Raw genomic sequence first — 17,098 nt, 5'->3', positions numbered from 1 at the left:
TGAAATACCAATACATATCTATTTTACTCTTACATTTGTTTAGCAAGATCTAAAAATCGGAGTGTATTATTTTAAGAGAAATTCATATTTTATATGGTTTTAAAGGCCTATTAGGTCATGTGAAGTGTCAATGATCACATCTATGCCATTGGTCATCAATTAACAAAAGATTATACTTTTAACATAAAACAAACAAATATAAATAAATTACACAGCCTTAGAGACCTCTGGTATCGATTGCTCTTCACGAAGTAAAAGAAAATACGGGGGTAAATTAAACGTTTTATCTTTCCCATCAACCTTTGCGCTAAGAATCGCTTGAAACCAGTGTAAATAAGTAAAATCTCGTAGAAAAGCTATATTTTACCTGATTAAATGGAGGAATGGAAACGTACAATTCTGTATCACATAATGCGCTCAGAAAATAAAATGCAGCTGTAGGTTTATACTTTTTGAAGTGAACGCCAATGGTAAACACCATGAGTGTAATAGTCTGCATACAGAGCTAAGTAATGCCCTCGACCATCGATTGGTTATGCCTTAAACTGATGAGTAAGGAAAATAACGACGCGGGGTGACGCCCGTGTCCTCGCCTAGATTTGCGAGATCAATTTTTGAACGGGTACAGGTCCGCCTGTTTAGGTGACTCACCTACTTTGTGAGATGCCTTGCGGGACATGGGTCTGCCCCGACCTCTCATGTAAAATATAAACCCCTTTCGGGATACTGACACAAGGTTACACAGAACCAAAATGGAATTATATTTTCCATGATTGTAACGTACTATTACATAAAAATAGAACGTCAGGCATCTATAATAGTACTTACTGCACCTTCTCCAAAACCTTTTTCAACATAAAGAACATTTCTGCCTTCTATTTCTCTAACCACGTTCCATCAACAGTTTTATGCGGATAATGTCATACTGTATAAAAAAAAGTTTAGGCAGAGTAGGCACATTTGCTATTTAACAAAATTATCGGTAGTTGAAAATGCGATGAAAACACATTGAACTTTAACTTTTAAAATCTAATGTTGTGTACACTACGTCATCACGCAGTGATTTTAATGTTCAACAAGTCAGTTTATTGGAAACATACCACTGGTGGGAAAATGCTCATATTTTCTTTATGCTGATTTGGGAATATATACATCCGTTGCCAATTGGTTGGAAACCTAGCTAATAACCATGTTTCCATCCACAGTTTTTATATGAGTAGTCATACCCTATGAAAATAATCCGAAAGCTGTGATGGAAACAGGAAGTTTCGGTACAATTGTATAAATGCAGACAGGTAACGTGTTCCTTTCTACATGGTAGGATCTTTTTTTGTTGGTAAAATGAATGATGGATAACATGGTTGTGGAAACGCCTTTATTCGCAAATATTGATCTAGTAACCATCATATCAAACTAAACTTGGGAGTCACACGAAGACGACGTGGTGGGTGCCCCTCCCACTACGATTTGGGAAACCATGCAGTTTATTAGGCTACAGATTAAATAATGTATGATGAACTTCAAAGGGTGATGAAAGTGCGCGGTGATCTTGATGCTCCTTTCCAATAAATATTCAAATATGTCATCACGCCCAGATTTTTATCAGCAACAAGTCCGTTTCTTGGAAACACCACTGGTGGGAAAATGCGCATATTTTCTTTATACGGATTTTTAAATATTCACATTAAAATCTGTTGTTGATGGAAACCTACTAGTTATTGACCATAAATTGTTTCCGGAATTTCCACCAAAACCCGAGTGCATTTAACTTTGTGCCACGAGGTGGCAGTATTGTATATATATTTACAAAAAAATGGTAGGCTATACAAAAAGGTAGGAACACTAAAACCAGAATGTCACTATAAAGTTATAGAAGCATACAGAGCAGAGTGAACCCGTGTGTGTGTGTGTGTGTGTGTGTGTGTGTGTGTGTGTGTGTGTGTGTGTGTGTGTGTGTGTGTGTGTGTGTGTGTGTGTGTGTGTGTGTGTGTGTGTGTGTGTGTGTGTGTGTGTGTGTGTGTGTGTGTGTCGGTGTTAAAGGCATGATATAGTAGATGATTTTTAACTGATCATTATTTGTCATATAATTTCCTTCCTGACCCTGTGTGAGCATGACTAAGTATGATGCCTTGTATTTGTGTCCCATATCTGTATTTTCTCAATGCATGCCTCCCTCATCCATCCTACTGTCACTACCAGACCTACCACAGCCAAGTGGTAAAACACCTTCCCATGCAGAGCTGGACACAAGCAAAATCAGATGAATCAATGTGAAAGGTCTCTCATGTGGTGAAATATAATTTCAACCACAAAATTGTATTTTGTAGCCTCCTTTCCAGTCCGTAATGAAATAAGGTTCCATTAATGCACCATAAAAGTCAGTAAAACTTAATTATGTTTGTCAGTCATTTCATGGAGGGGTAATAACCAGAGGAGGTATAGATTCTAACCATCTCTGGTAGTAATAACCACTAAAGAGCAGTAGAGATGCGTGGGTAAAATCACTGGGAAAGCCAAGCCAGAAAAAACGACAACATACACCAGAAGTATGTGGACACCTGTTCGTCGAACATATCATTCTAAAATCATGGGCATTAATGTGGAGTTGGTCCCCTTTGGCGCAGCGGTCTAAGGCACTGCATCTCAGTGCTTGAGGCATCACTACAGACACTCTGGTTTGATTCCAGGCTGTATCACAACCGGCCGTGATTGGGAGTCCCATAGGGCGGCGCACAATTGGCCCAGCGTTGTCCGGGTTTGGCCGGTGTAGGCCGTCATTGTAAATAAGAATTTGTTCTTAACTGACTTGCCTAGTTAAATAAAGGTTAAATAAATAAATAACAGCCCACTGTTCAGAGAAGGCTTTCCACTAGATAGTGGAACATTGCTGCGGGGACTTGCTTCCTTTCAGCCACTAGAGCATTAGGCCTGGCTCTCAGTCGACGTTACAATTCATCCCAAAGGTGTTCGATGGTATTCAGGTCAGGGCTCTGTGCAGGCCAGTCAAGTTCTTCCACACCAATCTCAAAAAAACATCTGTATGGACCTCACTTTGTGCAAAGGGGCATAGTCATGTTGAAACAGGAAAAGACCATCACAAAACTGTTACCACAAAGTTGGAAGCACAGAATCGTCTAGAATGTCATTGTATGCTGTAGTATTAAGATTTCCCTCCACTGGAACCAAGGGGCCTAGCCCGAACCATGTGCGGTTGCTCGGCCATGGAAAACCCATTTCATGAAACTCCTGGAGAACAGTTCTTGTGCTGATGTTGCTTCCAGAGGCAGTTTGGAACTTGGTAGTGAGTGTTGCAACCGAGGACAGACAATTTTTACACGCTACACACTTCAGCACTCGGCAGTTTTGTGAGCTTGTGTGGCCTACCACTTTGCGGCTGAGCCGCTGTTGCTCCTAGACATTTCCACTTCCCAATAACAGCACTTACAGTTGACCGGGGCAGCTCTAGCAGGGCAGAAATTTCTCAAACCAACTTTTTGGAAACAGGCATCCCTTGACGGTGCCATGTTGAAAGTCACTGAGCTCTTCAGTAAGGCCACCACTGCCAATGTTTGTCTATGGAGATTGCATGGCGGTGTGCTTGATTTTATACACCTGTCAGCAATGGGTGTGGCTGAAATAGCCAATTCCACTCATTTGAAGGGGTGTCCACATACTTTTGTATATATAGTGTATGCGTTGTGATAATTGCGTTGTTTGTTCTATAACTTGTAAGTTCATATGCCTTGTGCTGGGATGTATGCCTAAGGCAGAGACAATAAGAAGACACAGTGGCAGAATAAATTCAACCACTCCTTTGTTCCATCACAAAACCGGAGAGTAATCTCTGTTCTGTAAAGTCCACAAAGCATATTGCACGTAACAAACAGTTTCATGACATACAGCATGGTGAAGAAAGTAATGTTTCCGACTTTTTCGGACTACTAAACAACTATTGATTTAGAAACACAGAGAGTTACTGCAAGTCACAATGAAAACAGGAGCTGCCTCCACTATTTCAGCACCATTTCAACTTCGACATTTCAACACCATCAAATCACCTATGTTTAGTCTAATACAGGGACAACTAAAATATACCAAAAACAATTTAGTCCAATCAATGTAAGTTAAATATGATTTGGCTGTCCATGGTTCTGATTTGTATGTGTGTTTTTGTGTTCATGCAAGAAGAAGAAACATGTTGACTCACCCTACCTGTAGAGAAACGCCAATGTCATCCTGCTCTTTCCTGTTGACGAAACGGTCTATGACTCTGTCATACAGTACACACTTGTATTTTTTATTGCCTTAGGCTACGTGGCTAAAATGCTTGCTCGCTAGCCCAACTTCCTTTCATGGGCAACTTTAGCTAGTTAACATTAGTCTTCTACATCTAGCTACAACCTACATATTGAACTCCCATCCTCTCAGTCCACTGGCACAATGTATGTTATGATTGGATCAGAATTGCCGTTATAATCATTGGCCAGTATGGAGAATTAAGTAAAACCACAAGTCCAAATCCCTATCTTCATCCATGGCTAATTTAAGGGCCAATTTTAGCTTGCTAGACACCGGAGGACAACAACACAATGAGATGCAACAATTCAAGTTGCTTTGATCAATGACATATTTCTCTGTGATGGGGTGAAGCCAAATCCAAACTGGCTTCCCTTGACACCTTTTTTTGAGTTTATCTCAGCGCTGATTGGCTATTATTTTATTTCGATTTTTTTTATCAAGGGGGGACAAAATGCTCGCTCCCTGTCTTCCCTTACCTTCCATACTACGGGCTGCAGAAATGTCATACCCTTTATTATATTATTTTTGGTATGAAAAAACGTTGTATCCCAGAATGCACTCGCTACGATCCCGAAACGTCCACACAGTGTGGCACACACACGCACACACACACACACACACAACAGTTCTTTGGCGCCTCCGTGGGATGAGAGGATCAATTCTGCAGCACAGCGCCGTTACAATTTGCAATGGCTGCAGCTTTGTCCCGTGCTCTCAAATTGCCTGGTAAGAGACGCTTTGCAATGATTTGGGAAATAGATATGATTGATTAGGTGAAAAGGATGTTGTGTAGTCCTTGTACCAGTCGTGTCTTGTCTCAATGTTGTTTTGGTGTCATTCTGTTAGCTCATGTGAGCTAGCTAGAACAGCCAGCCAGCTAGCTACAGTAATGTTGATTGCAATAACACAAAATAATGTTTTTATTTGTTTAATGACAGTACAGAATTGAGAGGTGAAAATCGACACTTATTTTCAATGTTTGATATTTCGTTTCTTTTCAAGCTTTAATAGAAAAACATTGCATCATTCACAATCCTATGTGCCGCACTAGCTAGCTACTGTACAGTACAGTAAGGTGCCACATCGAAGTCGCTTGATTGCTCAGTGCTCACTGTCATAATAATGTTATAACAGATTTAGCTACTTGCTTAAATCTCGTGTTCAACAAATAACTACATATAAGGCCATGTAATGGGGGTCCTTCATTTAACTTGGCAATTATTGTCATGCCAAACAATGAGCAATAGAGTCGGCAAGGGTACAAACAGATCTGGGACCAGGGTAGGACATAATTAATTTGGTGTTAAAATAAACAATATTTGAGTAACTTCCCTGGCCTTTTGGGATGCCTATCGTTCTATCAGGTACCACCATGCTCTATCAGATCATTCTAGTTTTCACCTGGGCTTTGTTTCCAGAACAGATCTGTAGACCCCTGTCCTGCAGTCAAATGACCAAATCGAGCTCTAGTGGCCTCAAGGGTGGAATGTTATTAATATTTGTCAGAATATCATAATTAATAAACATTATCCAGTGTTTCTATGTCATATGGTTTTGTTATATTTCAGTCTTCTGTGATGTATATTAAGTGTAATATTGGGATGCAAACTCAAAATGTAATACATTTCAACTCTATATCTGACATGTACAGGTGTCTTCATTTTTTTAAGCCCATAACCATGTGTGTGAGGTGTATACTTTTGTTTCAACGTAGATTTGTTTAAGACTACCAAGAAACAACTCTGTGTGACCCTGATTTAGCCCACTGCAGTAATAGGTTAACCGTGTGTGTCTTTGTGTGTATGTCCCTCACAGGGAAGAAGGGCTCGGAGCTTGGAGAGTATGACCCCCTCACTCAGGCCGACAGTGAGGACGAGAGTGAGGAGGACGACCTGGTCCTCAACTATCCCCGCAATGGCCTGGGGAGGGGCAACTGCATGGGTACAAGTACCTCAGAGCTGAGAGGGAGCAGAACAGGGAGGCTCGTAGGGGATGAAGATGAGGCAGAGGAGGAAGAGGAGGACGATGATGAGTGGAGAGAACGGCTCCCGGGAAAAAAGAGGCAGGAGAGAGAGGAGAAGGGCATGCAGTACTGGAGCCAGAGAGAGACAAACAGGGATGAGGGAGTAGAGGATGGAGGGGGGCTTGGGGCCTCTGGTGGCCCTGGATTGGGTGTCAGTGCCAGTGCTGACCCGGACGGGAAGAAGGCTAAGGTGAGGGGAGCCATCCGGGCAGCGTTTTTCCTGGTGCCTCTGGTCTGTGCCATGCTGGTGGTGCTGCTGTGTGCCTTTTTGGTGCCTTGTCAGCATGGGGAACTGGACAAACGGCCGCAGTGGGAGAAAGAGCTGGGTGATCATGTGGGAGGTGAGTGAGGAGTCTAATGTATAAACAATACACATGAAAACACTACAGTTTACCCACATGTTGCTGGTTGCTGATACCAATACACCTCTCTCTCACAGCAGAGAAAGAGAAAACTACAGGTCAGGTCCGACTGGTCAGACTCTGAGTAGACTAGTGCTTTAGATTAAGATAAGCACACAGTCAACATCACAATAAAGTCAACTGTATGAGAAAGCAGTTGAGAACACAAAACTCAGATTTAGCTGACTGTCTTTGTCAGGGGGTGGATATTACACAGTCTGGATTACTATGATTACACATTACCGTGATTATTATAATAGCATGTTAGCAAAGCAACCGCAGGTCTAGTTTAGTAAATAGTAGTTACAAACCGTTCCTGTCTGTAACAGTGGTTTTCTTCTTCTTTAGGTGTTACCCCACCTCCTCTTGCACTGTGGGATGTTGACAATGACTCAGTTGAGGATGTGCTAATGGGAGTCACTCAAAAGAGCAACAATACCCATCTCTCCAGTTCTGCGGGGAACAACAAAGGTATCTATGGAAACAGCAAGGGACATTGTCGTAGTAACGAAGATGATATTTTCAACCCTCATTTTTAGGCGTTATTCTCTCTCAAGCCCACCTCCTCACTGTACACCATAAAAATCTACCAGTGATTATGTAATACTAATCTCCATATCTAATCCTGCTAGCCCCAGTAAACTGCTGAGAACACACAATTTGCCACACGTAATAAACCCCATCCACCTTTACCCCCTTCTCTTTCTCCCTCTCTGTCTCTCCCAGAGTACAGTGTGGTGGCCCTATCTGCATTCAGTGGTGAGGTGCTCTGGAGGAGGTTCCTCAGGGAACCTGTGGAGTCCATCCAGTGTGGGCTGCAGTACGAAGCCCACCCATCACCACTGCCAACAGGGGGCGCTGCCCTCAGAGCCCTCCCCAAACGCGCCATTCCCCTATCTGGCCAGAGAGACAGAGCTAGCGGCCCCGTGTGTCTGCTCATCGAGTCTGCACACCTCACTGCTGTCAACAGCACCACAGGTCAGACAACAACCACAGAAATGCATTGCTTTTAATGGTTCAGTTTCACAGCTACAAGCATGAACATTGTAGCAGTTGTGTAGATGTATTAATAATGTGTTGTAGTTAATAGTTTTATGTTCAGTATTGTATTTTCCTCCTCAGGGAAGAAGCTGTGGTCGGTAGCCCCAGGGGAGATCCAGTCCCAGGCAGTTTCCCTGCCAGATCTCCAAGGTGACTCTGTTCCTGACTTGCTGATTGCCACTTTACCTGCTGACCAGGTATGACAATCTCTGGCTTGGCACCTATACATATTTATTGCTGTAATAAGACAATTGTTACTATATAAATCATATTATTATTACAATATAGACCATACTCCCAAATCTTCAGAGTCACTGTGTTAACAACACTCATTTTCCTGTCAGTCTAGAATGCTCCCATCAAACTGTCTCAAACTTATTTTCAGGTGTCTGACCTCTCACTGCTCCTGCTGTCTGGGCTGACTGGAGCTCTGCTTGGACATCCCGTGACCTTTAACCTCACAACCTTTAATGTCTCTGGAAAGCTGATTGGTCCCCTGTTTCATGAGACACAGCTGGGGGCATATTACATTCTATTTGGACTAGGTAAGGGATTCATTTTATATCAAGCACAGTGACTTTGAAAAAATATGTTTCTTATTTGAAATGACTAAATGTCTGATAATGTATCTGCTATACTAACTCAGGCACTGTAGAGGCTGTATCCCTGGGAGATATTTACACTCGGGCTACTGGAAAAACACCCATATCCCCTGGTCTAAGACTGAAGGACCCCGGCTGGGAGAAGCTTAGGAAAACCAACTCCTCCCTCATACACATCTCCAGGTAAGGCTAAGAAAGTGCTCGGTTACACAATTACAATAGAGTGCGTGTTTGAACGACTGTTTGACTTTCTCTGTCCAGTGGAACTGAGCAAGTGGAGTTCCTGGTCCCCCTAGTGGCTGGCTTGTGTAACAACCACAACAGCCTGGACTCCATCTCCAACCTCAACTCCAGCCGCAGTGACTGGGTGCTGGTGTGTGGCAAGCTCTCCAGCAAGCTCTCTGTGCTGAGAGAGAAGGACGCACACACCGAGTGGACTCTTACCTCCTCAGCCATACACAGGTAGGATATATGGTCACCATGATATATGGAGAAGTTTATCATTAGGGTGTATATGACTAAGCATAAAAGGGATAGCTTCAAGTTTTATTGTCACGTGCACAAGTGCAGTGAAGTGCATTTCTTGCAAGCTCTTTTCCCAACAATACAGAAATCAATATCAATATATAAAACTATAAAGTAATACCCTATAACAGTGGTTTTCAAACCTCTCCTCGGGGACCCACAGAAGTTTCACAATTTAGTTGTAGCCCTGAACTAGCTCAACTACTTGACCTAATCAAGGGCTTGGTAATTAGCTGACAAGTTGAATCGGGTGTGCTAGCTCTAGAATAGTTCAAATATATGGAGTGACTGGGGATCCCCGAAGGAGAGGTTTGAAAACCACTGCCCTATAAAGTTATAGAGCTAAAATAACCTGAATCATTTATCATTGTCTCAGTCGTCCAGCACCAGGCCAATTCAACGAGGATGGAATCCCAGATCTCCTCATACAGAAGTCTGGGGCCCCTAGAATGAGAAAAGTATCATCTCCTTCTACAAACACTTACACCTATAGCTATTATACTTCTCAGACAGTTATACATATTTACAAAGATGACCATCCATCTCTCTGTGATCTCAGGTTCAGGTGGTTGATGGAGCCAGTGGGCGTAGTCTGTGGGAGACAGAGTTTATTTGTCCACGCCTTGACCTGGAAGGTACTTCAATCATGACATCTGCTCAATCAGCTTTCCTTTTCTGGGCCGGTGACCCTGTCAGACCACCAAAGAACCTCACCAAGACAACTGTGAGTCCCTTGTTGAATCCTTATAAGGAGCAGGAATAGATGTTCTATGAGAGCGTGTTATGTTGCTTCATCCTTCAGTGGTATAGGCACAAGGGTTGGGGTCAATTCCAATTTAATTTGAAATTCCAATTAAATATTTGAATTCACTCATGAAGTGGAGAATTTATGTTGAATTCAATTCAAATTTCAACAATCGTCAAGTTATGGAATTGGAATTAGACTGTTTGAACTATTTTAATTGGAATTTAATATTTGTAAATTTTCCAGTTAATGGAATTAATGCAGTTAGTATTGAAAAATGTACTGCAGGATTTGTTTAAAATCATTTAAAGTTGTATTTCAATATTTTCAGTATAGCTAAGCTGTATGGATATTGATATGATCAGCCTGAAAGCCTGAGGGAATTTAATTTCGGAATGTAATTTATGGAATTGTTCGGAATATTCAATTGGGAATTCAATTCTTGGAATTTACCTAGCATTGGAATTGAGAGGAATTGAATTATCTCTGAATTCAAAGACTGACCGTAGTCATTTAGCAGACACTTTGGATAATTGACAAAAATTGAATTTTAATTGAATTAATTTGAATTTACAAGAAGAGAGAATTGAATTAGAATTGAATTAGTGGAATTAACCAGAACCTTGCTGCCAGAATGTTAACAATAGTCAATGTTCAGGTTGGCAGTCGGAAGATAGAAAGTCCCTTTTGGTGTCTCCCGTAACTTGTGGAATTAACCCCAACCCGATAGGTAAAGGATTACATATTTGTGCCTATCGTACTATAGAGTTCAGTAGTTGAAATCTATTTTAAGTCTTGCTCTGTTAACAGGTGGCACCAGGGGTGGTTCAAGCCATGCCAGTCATCCGAAAGCTCTTCATGTTACATCCTGCATATCCCACAATCCTTCTGGAGCTCGCCAGCACCACAGACACCATTCTTACTGCTGCAGGTGATGCATGATGTGCTGTATTTATTATTTTATAATTGTGCAAATGATTATGGCTGTTGTTAGTAGCACTGCTGATCAACTGTTTCTCCCCTTTTCTCTGTCTTAGTGAGTTACCAGGAGCCGCAGAAGGATGCCTCCTACATTACTGTGTCCTCCCGGCCAACCTCTGGCCTGGGGCCTGGGTCTCGGGTGGTGAAGAGCATGAGCCTCAGGGCAGCAATCACTGCTGGACAGATTGTGAGGCTGGGAGAGAGCAGCACTGCAGGGGTACCAGTCAGACCTGGAGTATTTGAGATAAACAAGTTCTTCAGGCGTCTCACCTTCAAAAACCATTAGGTAAAAAGGGGAGGGAACATAGCTAAGTATGTCCAGAATATGCTTTATATGACATGATGTTTGTGGTGTCTGTGTAGTTTCGGATGATGAAACACATCATTTTGTTTTCCTGTGTAGAGAGGAGTTATCACTTGCTGGTTCTACATGATCAGAGGGAAACCACTGGCGGGACCAAACCTGTGGAAACACCATGATACACAACAAGTGAAGGAGATTTATCTCAAGCTGTTTACATTTCCACTTTTGTCCAAAGTACAATTTTAATTTCTATTATTACTCATCTCACTTGCTGAAAAATATTTATTTTGCTGTATTTGTATTATATGTGTATATATTATGAGTTGACTTATTTATTTATGACTAGTCCTTTTTATTGAATATTGAATTTAATATATCAATGACTATTTACCTTGTTTGGGGTGAATGGAAATCAAAATATGTAAGTAAGTACATAGAAGAAACTTCTGGAGATCAAGCACAATGATTTGAAAGGTAGGGGTGTAGGTGTAAGTTGTCCATTGGCACCTCACTCATTTAGTATATTTTAATCTACAGAATGAGAGGCAATTACCCAGTTCATTCCTCTAAATACATTCATTCCCCTCTCATATCCACTTTTTCAATTAGGCAATTGAGGTCTGTGTTCAAGCAGAATTACCCAGTTATGTAAAGGGAGTCTGTACATATATATTTTGGCTGTAGGGTAGAGTGGGGTATGTTGAGCCATTTTTTACATTCAGCATCACTACATCAAGGAAAATACAGTATTCGTTCCAACATTGATATCTACATATATTTCAGGATGTTGTGTATCCCTGAAAATAATCAGAATTCATGTAAACATTTAAGTTTTGAAACAGCTCATTCAAAAAAGTGGTTTCTTGGCACAACTTTCCCCAGGTATGCATAGGGACAGGGTAGGTTGAGCTACCTTGGGGTAAGTGGGTGCTGGTAGGTCAAAGTTTAATTCATGGAATGGGGGTGTGGTATATTGTATATCTGAAATGTATGTCTACATTCAGATATAGATCACTATATTTAATATTATTAACCCTTCCATTTCTTGACCAGTTGTCAGGGACAGGGATGTTGTGTCGATGTGCCAATTAATAGGCAAGTTCTCTGCATGAGGCTACTAAGCCCATGAATGCAAAAAATACTAATGGTGTACTAAGCCCATGAAACTGGTCTGCGAGATTCTTGATAGGTTTAGCATGATCAGACTGTCATCGGTTAAGACCTTGTGTGCCTCTGCTACTTGGTCACATGATTAATGTTGTATGGTTTCTTAGAAACAAGGGCAGGCGAAATGAACCTTAAGGCTCAACTTACCCCACTCTCCACAACAGTATTTACTGATATGCTACTTACTGAAAGGTTTACATTTCTTTAATCAATAACTATTGTAGTGATGATACATTATTGCTGAGTGCCATGTATGGTAACTGTGCATTGTATTGCTATTGGTACTTGTAAATATTGCTGACATACTGGAAAACATTTACAGATCACATGAAGAAATAAATGTACTGCTGCAATTCTTGCTGCTACAAATGTAGTGTTTTGTACTACAGCTGTACTACGGATTCAGCTCCGTTTGCAATAAATTATCATAAAAACACTGTAATTAATCATGAGAAATATTCGAGTAAAAGGAGGGCGCAGGCTCAGGGGCGGTGCTTGGGTGCATCCAAAATAATCTCTTTCTGCATTGCTGCGAGCGTCAAAGGCTTGGAAGATGGCGTCTGTCTTGGTTCGTCAGGGCAGACTGTTGGTGTTGAAAAACAGTCATGTACCAACATTTTCTGGGTTTTATGCTAATGCATTCGGGGAGGCACTATCTCATTACCGAACAGTTGTGTGCTCAGCATCAGGTGGTATTTTGCCAAAACCCAAGAAGGTGAGTGCTGTCTGTTGAAAATATGCGCAGGTCATTTATGAAATGAAAGGCGGAGGGAGGAATTTAGTAAAGGTACGTGAAAGGTATTTGTGCATGATAAAATGGCCAGGCAAGATTTGTAATTAACGTTATATCTTATAACTTAATAGTAGTTTAATCGCAGGTAGGATCTCGGTGAGCCTATACCTCTCCATTTCACTGTAAGTGTTATAAATACATGCCTGTTTAAATGTGTAAGGCATGCATCATGTAAATTATTTGACATTCATTTTTTATTTTATCCTGGTTGTCATTGTGTATAAAATCACACAGCATTGCAGGCTAACATAGATATGTTTTTGTGATGGAATTGTTGACAATTGTCCAGACCTCATTTGGCCTTTTCCGGATTGCTGTGGTTGTGATCCCCTTCCTGTATGTCGGAACTCTGATCAGCAAGAACTTTGCTGCGCTGCTGGAAGAGCATGACATCTTCGTCCCTGAGGATGATAACGATGACTGAAGGGTCTGTATGCTCCAACATATGACCTGGGTATGTTGTATGTATAATGATCAATAAAATCAACTTCAGACGATTGATCTCTTAACATTTAAGCAATAAAGATGACATTTGACCTCAAGGAAGATGAGGCCTATTACTGTGCTCTCCCTCAACAGAGCGTAATGTGTCGCCTCTCAGACAATGGGAAGACGTGTGACAGCTGAAAAGACTTGAGGATCTTAAACTCAAAGCCTTTCTGGTTCTTCTCTCCCCATCCATTGTGATGTGTGCCTGCCTGGATACAGAGCTGTTTTAGAGAAGTGATAGGACTAATTCCTCCCTAGTGATAATGTTTACATGCACAGATAAGTCTTACTAAATAAAATAGATCGGTGTGCAGAAGGAAACCCTTGGATCAGTTGCTTTTGATTTAGCCAGTGATATCTTCTACATTGATGGAAATATTTGTTCTGTTTTCAATCATTCTGGGGATATTGATTTATTTGGGAAGGCCTTAAATCAGGTGACAGGCCTGCATAGGTGTCCCTATTTATCTGGTTTCTGATATAGGTTATCAAGAACCCTTGGTGCTTTTTATTCCAACCTGTTGCATTTGTTTTTGATGAACTGCTCTAATAAAGTCGACCTAAATGTAATGTCCGTCAGTGGCATGTCATTCATGACAATTCAAACTATTCAGAGGCTTATCAACTAATAACTGGCTTATTGAATTGGAGTGGGTACAGGGTAAACACAGGGTCCATGACAACCATACTGATATTCCTTGGTCTCAGCATCCATCTTCTGAACTTGGTGATCATAAGGGCTAGTTTGCACAAACACTTCTGTATCACATTAAAGCATCTCTACTGTGGCAACGCAGAGGAATCGCTATGCAGTGCACAAGGAGAGCCTTCCAACTTCAAGTGGGAAGTAACAGTCCCATGACTTCACAAAATGAAAACATTTGTACAATGAGGACTTGACAAGATTGGGTATCATGTGTATATTTACAGTTAAATAAGGGGAAGCCTCTGTTACACTGGACAAAACAGGGTGGAAAGTACAGGGAGCAGTTCAATTGTCATGTCCAACATAAAATCTGGACAGAAAGTCTGCAGGGCGTGGTACCTCCGTCTCATGGAAATAGCGCATAATGTGGGTCTTCTGCTTCCAGACATTGATGGTCTCCTGCAGCTCCATCTTACCCTATTGTAACCAAAAGTATGCAAAGAAAACATCACTCACTACACTTGATACGTGACCATTGAGCTTCGTAAATATTCCCGTCAAAGTTGTTTTCTTTGAACGATTTGGGTGCGTCAAATGTAAAATGATGTAGAGCATGACAGCCCAGTTATCTAGACAGTTTGTATCTCGGTCTAGCAGTATAACACTAACCCACCGTGCCACTAAGAAACTAGGCTAACTGCATGAGAGAAAATTGACTGCTTGGGGAGCAGAGCAGACTAACCTTAATGACAAGCATGTCAATCACACGGGGGTCATTGACGTGCTTGTTCCTGTCAAACATCTCCCTCACTTTATCTGTTCCCTGGCGAGCTGTGATGTCCAGCTGAAAGGTAGTCACTGTGGGACAAAACATAAGACAAGATGTAATCCTATAAAATTCCCACAACAAGCTAAAAGAAATATGCATATTAATGCATTTACTTGTCAAATTGCTAATCATGTGGCCTATCTGCAAATGTAGGAAGTGTATTGTACTGTCCATTCATAAAAAATAAAGTTGTTAATGAAGATAAACTAGCTAGCTGCTAGTACGCTGAACAAAAGTATAAGACGCAACATGCCACAATTTCAAAGATTTTTCGTATAAGGAAATCAGTCAATTGAAAGAAATAAATTAGGCCCTAATCTATGGATTTCACATGACTGGGAATACAGACATGTATCTGTTGGTCACAGACACCTTTACAATTAGAAAAATTAAAATAAAGTAGGGACGTAGATCAGAAAACCAGTGAGTATCTGGAGTGACTACCATTTACCTCATGCAGCACGACATCTTCACAGAGTTGATCAGGCTGTTGATTGTGGCTTTTGGAATGTTGTCCCACTCCTCTTCAATGGCTTTGCGAAGTTGCTGGATATTGGTGAGAACTGGAACATGCTGTCGTACACCAGCGCATCCCAAACATGCTCAATGGGTGATGTGTCTGGTGAGTATGTAGGCCATGGAAAAACTGGGACATTTTCAGCTTCTAGGAATTATGTACAGATCCTTGCAACATGGGGCAGTGCATTGTCATGCAGAATCATGAGGTGATGGCAGTGGATGGCACGACAGTGGGCCACGGGATCTCATCAAGGTCCATTCAAATTGCCATCGATCAAATGCATTTGTGTTCAGTGTCCGTAGCTTATGCCTGCCCACACCATAACCCCACTAAGAGGCACTCTGTTCACATTGGTGACATCAGCAAACTGCTCTCCCACAAGACGCCATACGTCTGCCATCTGCCCGGTAGTTAAAACTGGGATTGATCAGTGAAGAGCACACTTCTCCAGCGGCCATCAAAGTTGAGCATTTGCCCACTGAAGTCAGTTACAACGCCAAACTCAAGACCCTGGTGAGGACGACAAGCACACAGATGAGCTTCCCTGAGACAGTTTCTGATAGAATTTCTTCACAAACTTCGGTTGTGCAAACCCACAGTTTCCTCAGCTGTCCGGGTGGCTGGTCTCAGATCCTGCAGTTGAAGAAGCCGGATGTGGAGGTCCTGGGCTGGTGTGGTTACACGTGGTCTGTGGTTGTGAGGCCGGTTGGACGTACAGCCAAATTCTCTAAAACAATATTTAAGGCGGCTTATGGTAGAGAAATAAAAATTAAACTCTCTGACAACAGCTCTGTAGTCAGCATGCCAATTGCACACTCCCTCAGAATTTGAGACATCTGTGGCATTGTGCTGTGACAAAACTGCACATTTTACAGTGGCCTTTTACTGTCCCCAACACAAGGTGAACCCGTGTAATGATCATGCTGTTTAATCACCTTCTTGACCTGGCAGGTGGATGGATTATTTTGGCAAAGGAGAAATGCTCACTAACAGGGATGTAAACAAATTTGTGGAACATTTCTGGGCTCTTTTATTTCAGTTCACTTTACATGTTGCAATTTATATTTTTGTTCAGTGTGGACACATCGCGTTAGCTAAGTGTGGCCATAGATTGAAAGTATATGTTAGCTCACTTAAATCGACAAGATAAATAGCCAATGAGCAAAATAAATATGAAGCTAGAGTGCCTTACAGCTAGTTAACGTTAGCTAGCTGTCGTAGCACGACCTTGACGCTGGGATCCAGCTCGTGTGGATCTAATACAAAGGGAGAGCTTGTTTTACCTGTGTTTGGAACCTCTCTGTACCAGGCACGATATAGTTCCCGAACTCGGCGCTTGGCTTCATCCAGATCCCTGCTGAAAATCGGTTTGACAACTTTAGCAGCACCAGCGGCTGTCCGGGTCGCGGCACTGGACGCCATGTTTATTTCTTTTATCTTCTTCCCTGGTTAGCATCGTTTATAATTCTGATTTGAAACACGTATTAGTGCTGCCACCTGGCGTAGAGGGGGACATTTATCTGCTTCATGTGGGCTCCCTATCTCAACCCCATCGAACACCTTTGGGATGAATTGGAACACTGACTGCGAGCCAGGACTAATCACCCAACATCAGTGCCCGACCTCACTACTGCCATTAGACTAGCCTACATACCATTACGAGTTAGGCCTAGTACAGTTCTAACTGAGACTAGTGTAAATCAGCTGAATATGGATGATTCACACGGCTGTAT

At 41.8% G+C, this 17,098-nt stretch overlaps 2 protein-coding genes, 1 long non-coding RNA gene and 1 other non-coding gene across 4 annotated transcripts; 3 read left to right on the top strand and 1 right to left on the bottom strand.

Annotated features, from left to right (window-relative positions):
- Positions 1-535: 535 nt before the first annotated feature.
- LOC120045283 lies at positions 536-690 on the top strand. Its single transcript, XR_005476698.1, has one exon. It is a non-coding gene; the product is annotated as a U12 minor spliceosomal RNA (small nuclear RNA).
- A 4,263-nt stretch (positions 691-4,953) lies between these two features.
- On the top strand, positions 4,954-12,433 carry fam234b (family with sequence similarity 234 member B). The gene is made up of 13 exons (XM_038988621.1): positions 4,954-5,025; positions 6,115-6,663; positions 7,072-7,194; positions 7,450-7,701; positions 7,846-7,961; positions 8,150-8,309; positions 8,411-8,549; positions 8,628-8,828; positions 9,268-9,349; positions 9,451-9,615; positions 10,447-10,567; positions 10,674-10,903; positions 11,021-12,433. The coding sequence occupies exons 1-12, from the start codon at positions 4,989-4,991 to the stop codon at positions 10,901-10,903; spliced, it is 2,175 nt and encodes a 724-aa protein (XP_038844549.1). The 5' UTR covers positions 4,954-4,988; the 3' UTR covers positions 11,021-12,433.
- Positions 12,434-12,631: 198 nt separating this feature from the next.
- On the top strand, positions 12,632-13,924 carry LOC120038035. Its single transcript, XR_005474930.1, has 3 exons — positions 12,632-12,803; positions 13,171-13,335; positions 13,461-13,924. It is a non-coding gene; the product is annotated as an uncharacterized LOC120038035 (long non-coding RNA).
- ndufa6 (NADH:ubiquinone oxidoreductase subunit A6) lies at positions 13,768-16,805 on the bottom strand. Its single transcript, XM_038983973.1, has 3 exons — positions 16,649-16,805; positions 14,759-14,874; positions 13,768-14,493 (listed from the first exon to the last, which is right to left on the bottom strand). Exons 1-3 carry the CDS (start codon positions 16,785-16,787, stop codon positions 14,362-14,364), a joined length of 387 nt encoding a protein of 128 aa, XP_038839901.1. The 5' UTR covers positions 16,788-16,805; the 3' UTR covers positions 13,768-14,361.
- Positions 16,806-17,098: the final 293 nt, after the last annotated feature.

The sequence above is a fragment of the Salvelinus namaycush genome, chromosome 3 (assembly GCF_016432855.1).
Source record: "Salvelinus namaycush isolate Seneca chromosome 3, SaNama_1.0, whole genome shotgun sequence".
NCBI classification, from domain to species: Eukaryota; Metazoa; Chordata; class Actinopteri; order Salmoniformes; family Salmonidae; genus Salvelinus; species Salvelinus namaycush.
Note: the sequence above shows the minus strand (reverse complement) of the source record. Positions and strands in the feature narration are given on the sequence as shown.

What these genes read in the sequence shown, in the direction of transcription:
- fam234b (XM_038988621.1), top strand. Translation starts at nt 4,989, where the DNA reads ATGGCTGCAGCTTTGTCCCGTGCTCTCAAATTGCCTG. An exon ending in TTCTGCGGGGAACAACAAAG is followed by an intron (nt 7,195 to 7,449) that starts GTATCTATGGAA and finishes TGTCTCTCCCAG; the next exon opens with AGTACAGTGTGGTGGCCCTA. An exon ending in ACCTCCTCAGCCATACACAG is followed by an intron (nt 8,829 to 9,267) that starts GTAGGATATATG and finishes TCATTGTCTCAG; the next exon opens with TCGTCCAGCACCAGGCCAAT.
- ndufa6 (XM_038983973.1), bottom strand. Translation starts at nt 16,787, where the DNA reads ATGGCGTCCAGTGCCGCGACCCGGACAGCCGCTGGTGCTGCTAAAGTT. An exon ending in CAGAGAGGTTCCAAACACAG is followed by an intron (nt 14,875 to 16,648) that starts GTAAAACAAGCT and finishes TTTGTCCCACAG; the next exon opens with TGACTACCTTTCAGCTGGAC. An exon ending in TTGACATGCTTGTCATTAAG is followed by an intron (nt 14,494 to 14,758) that starts GTTAGTCTGCTC and finishes TGGTTACAATAG; the next exon opens with GGTAAGATGGAGCTGCAGGA.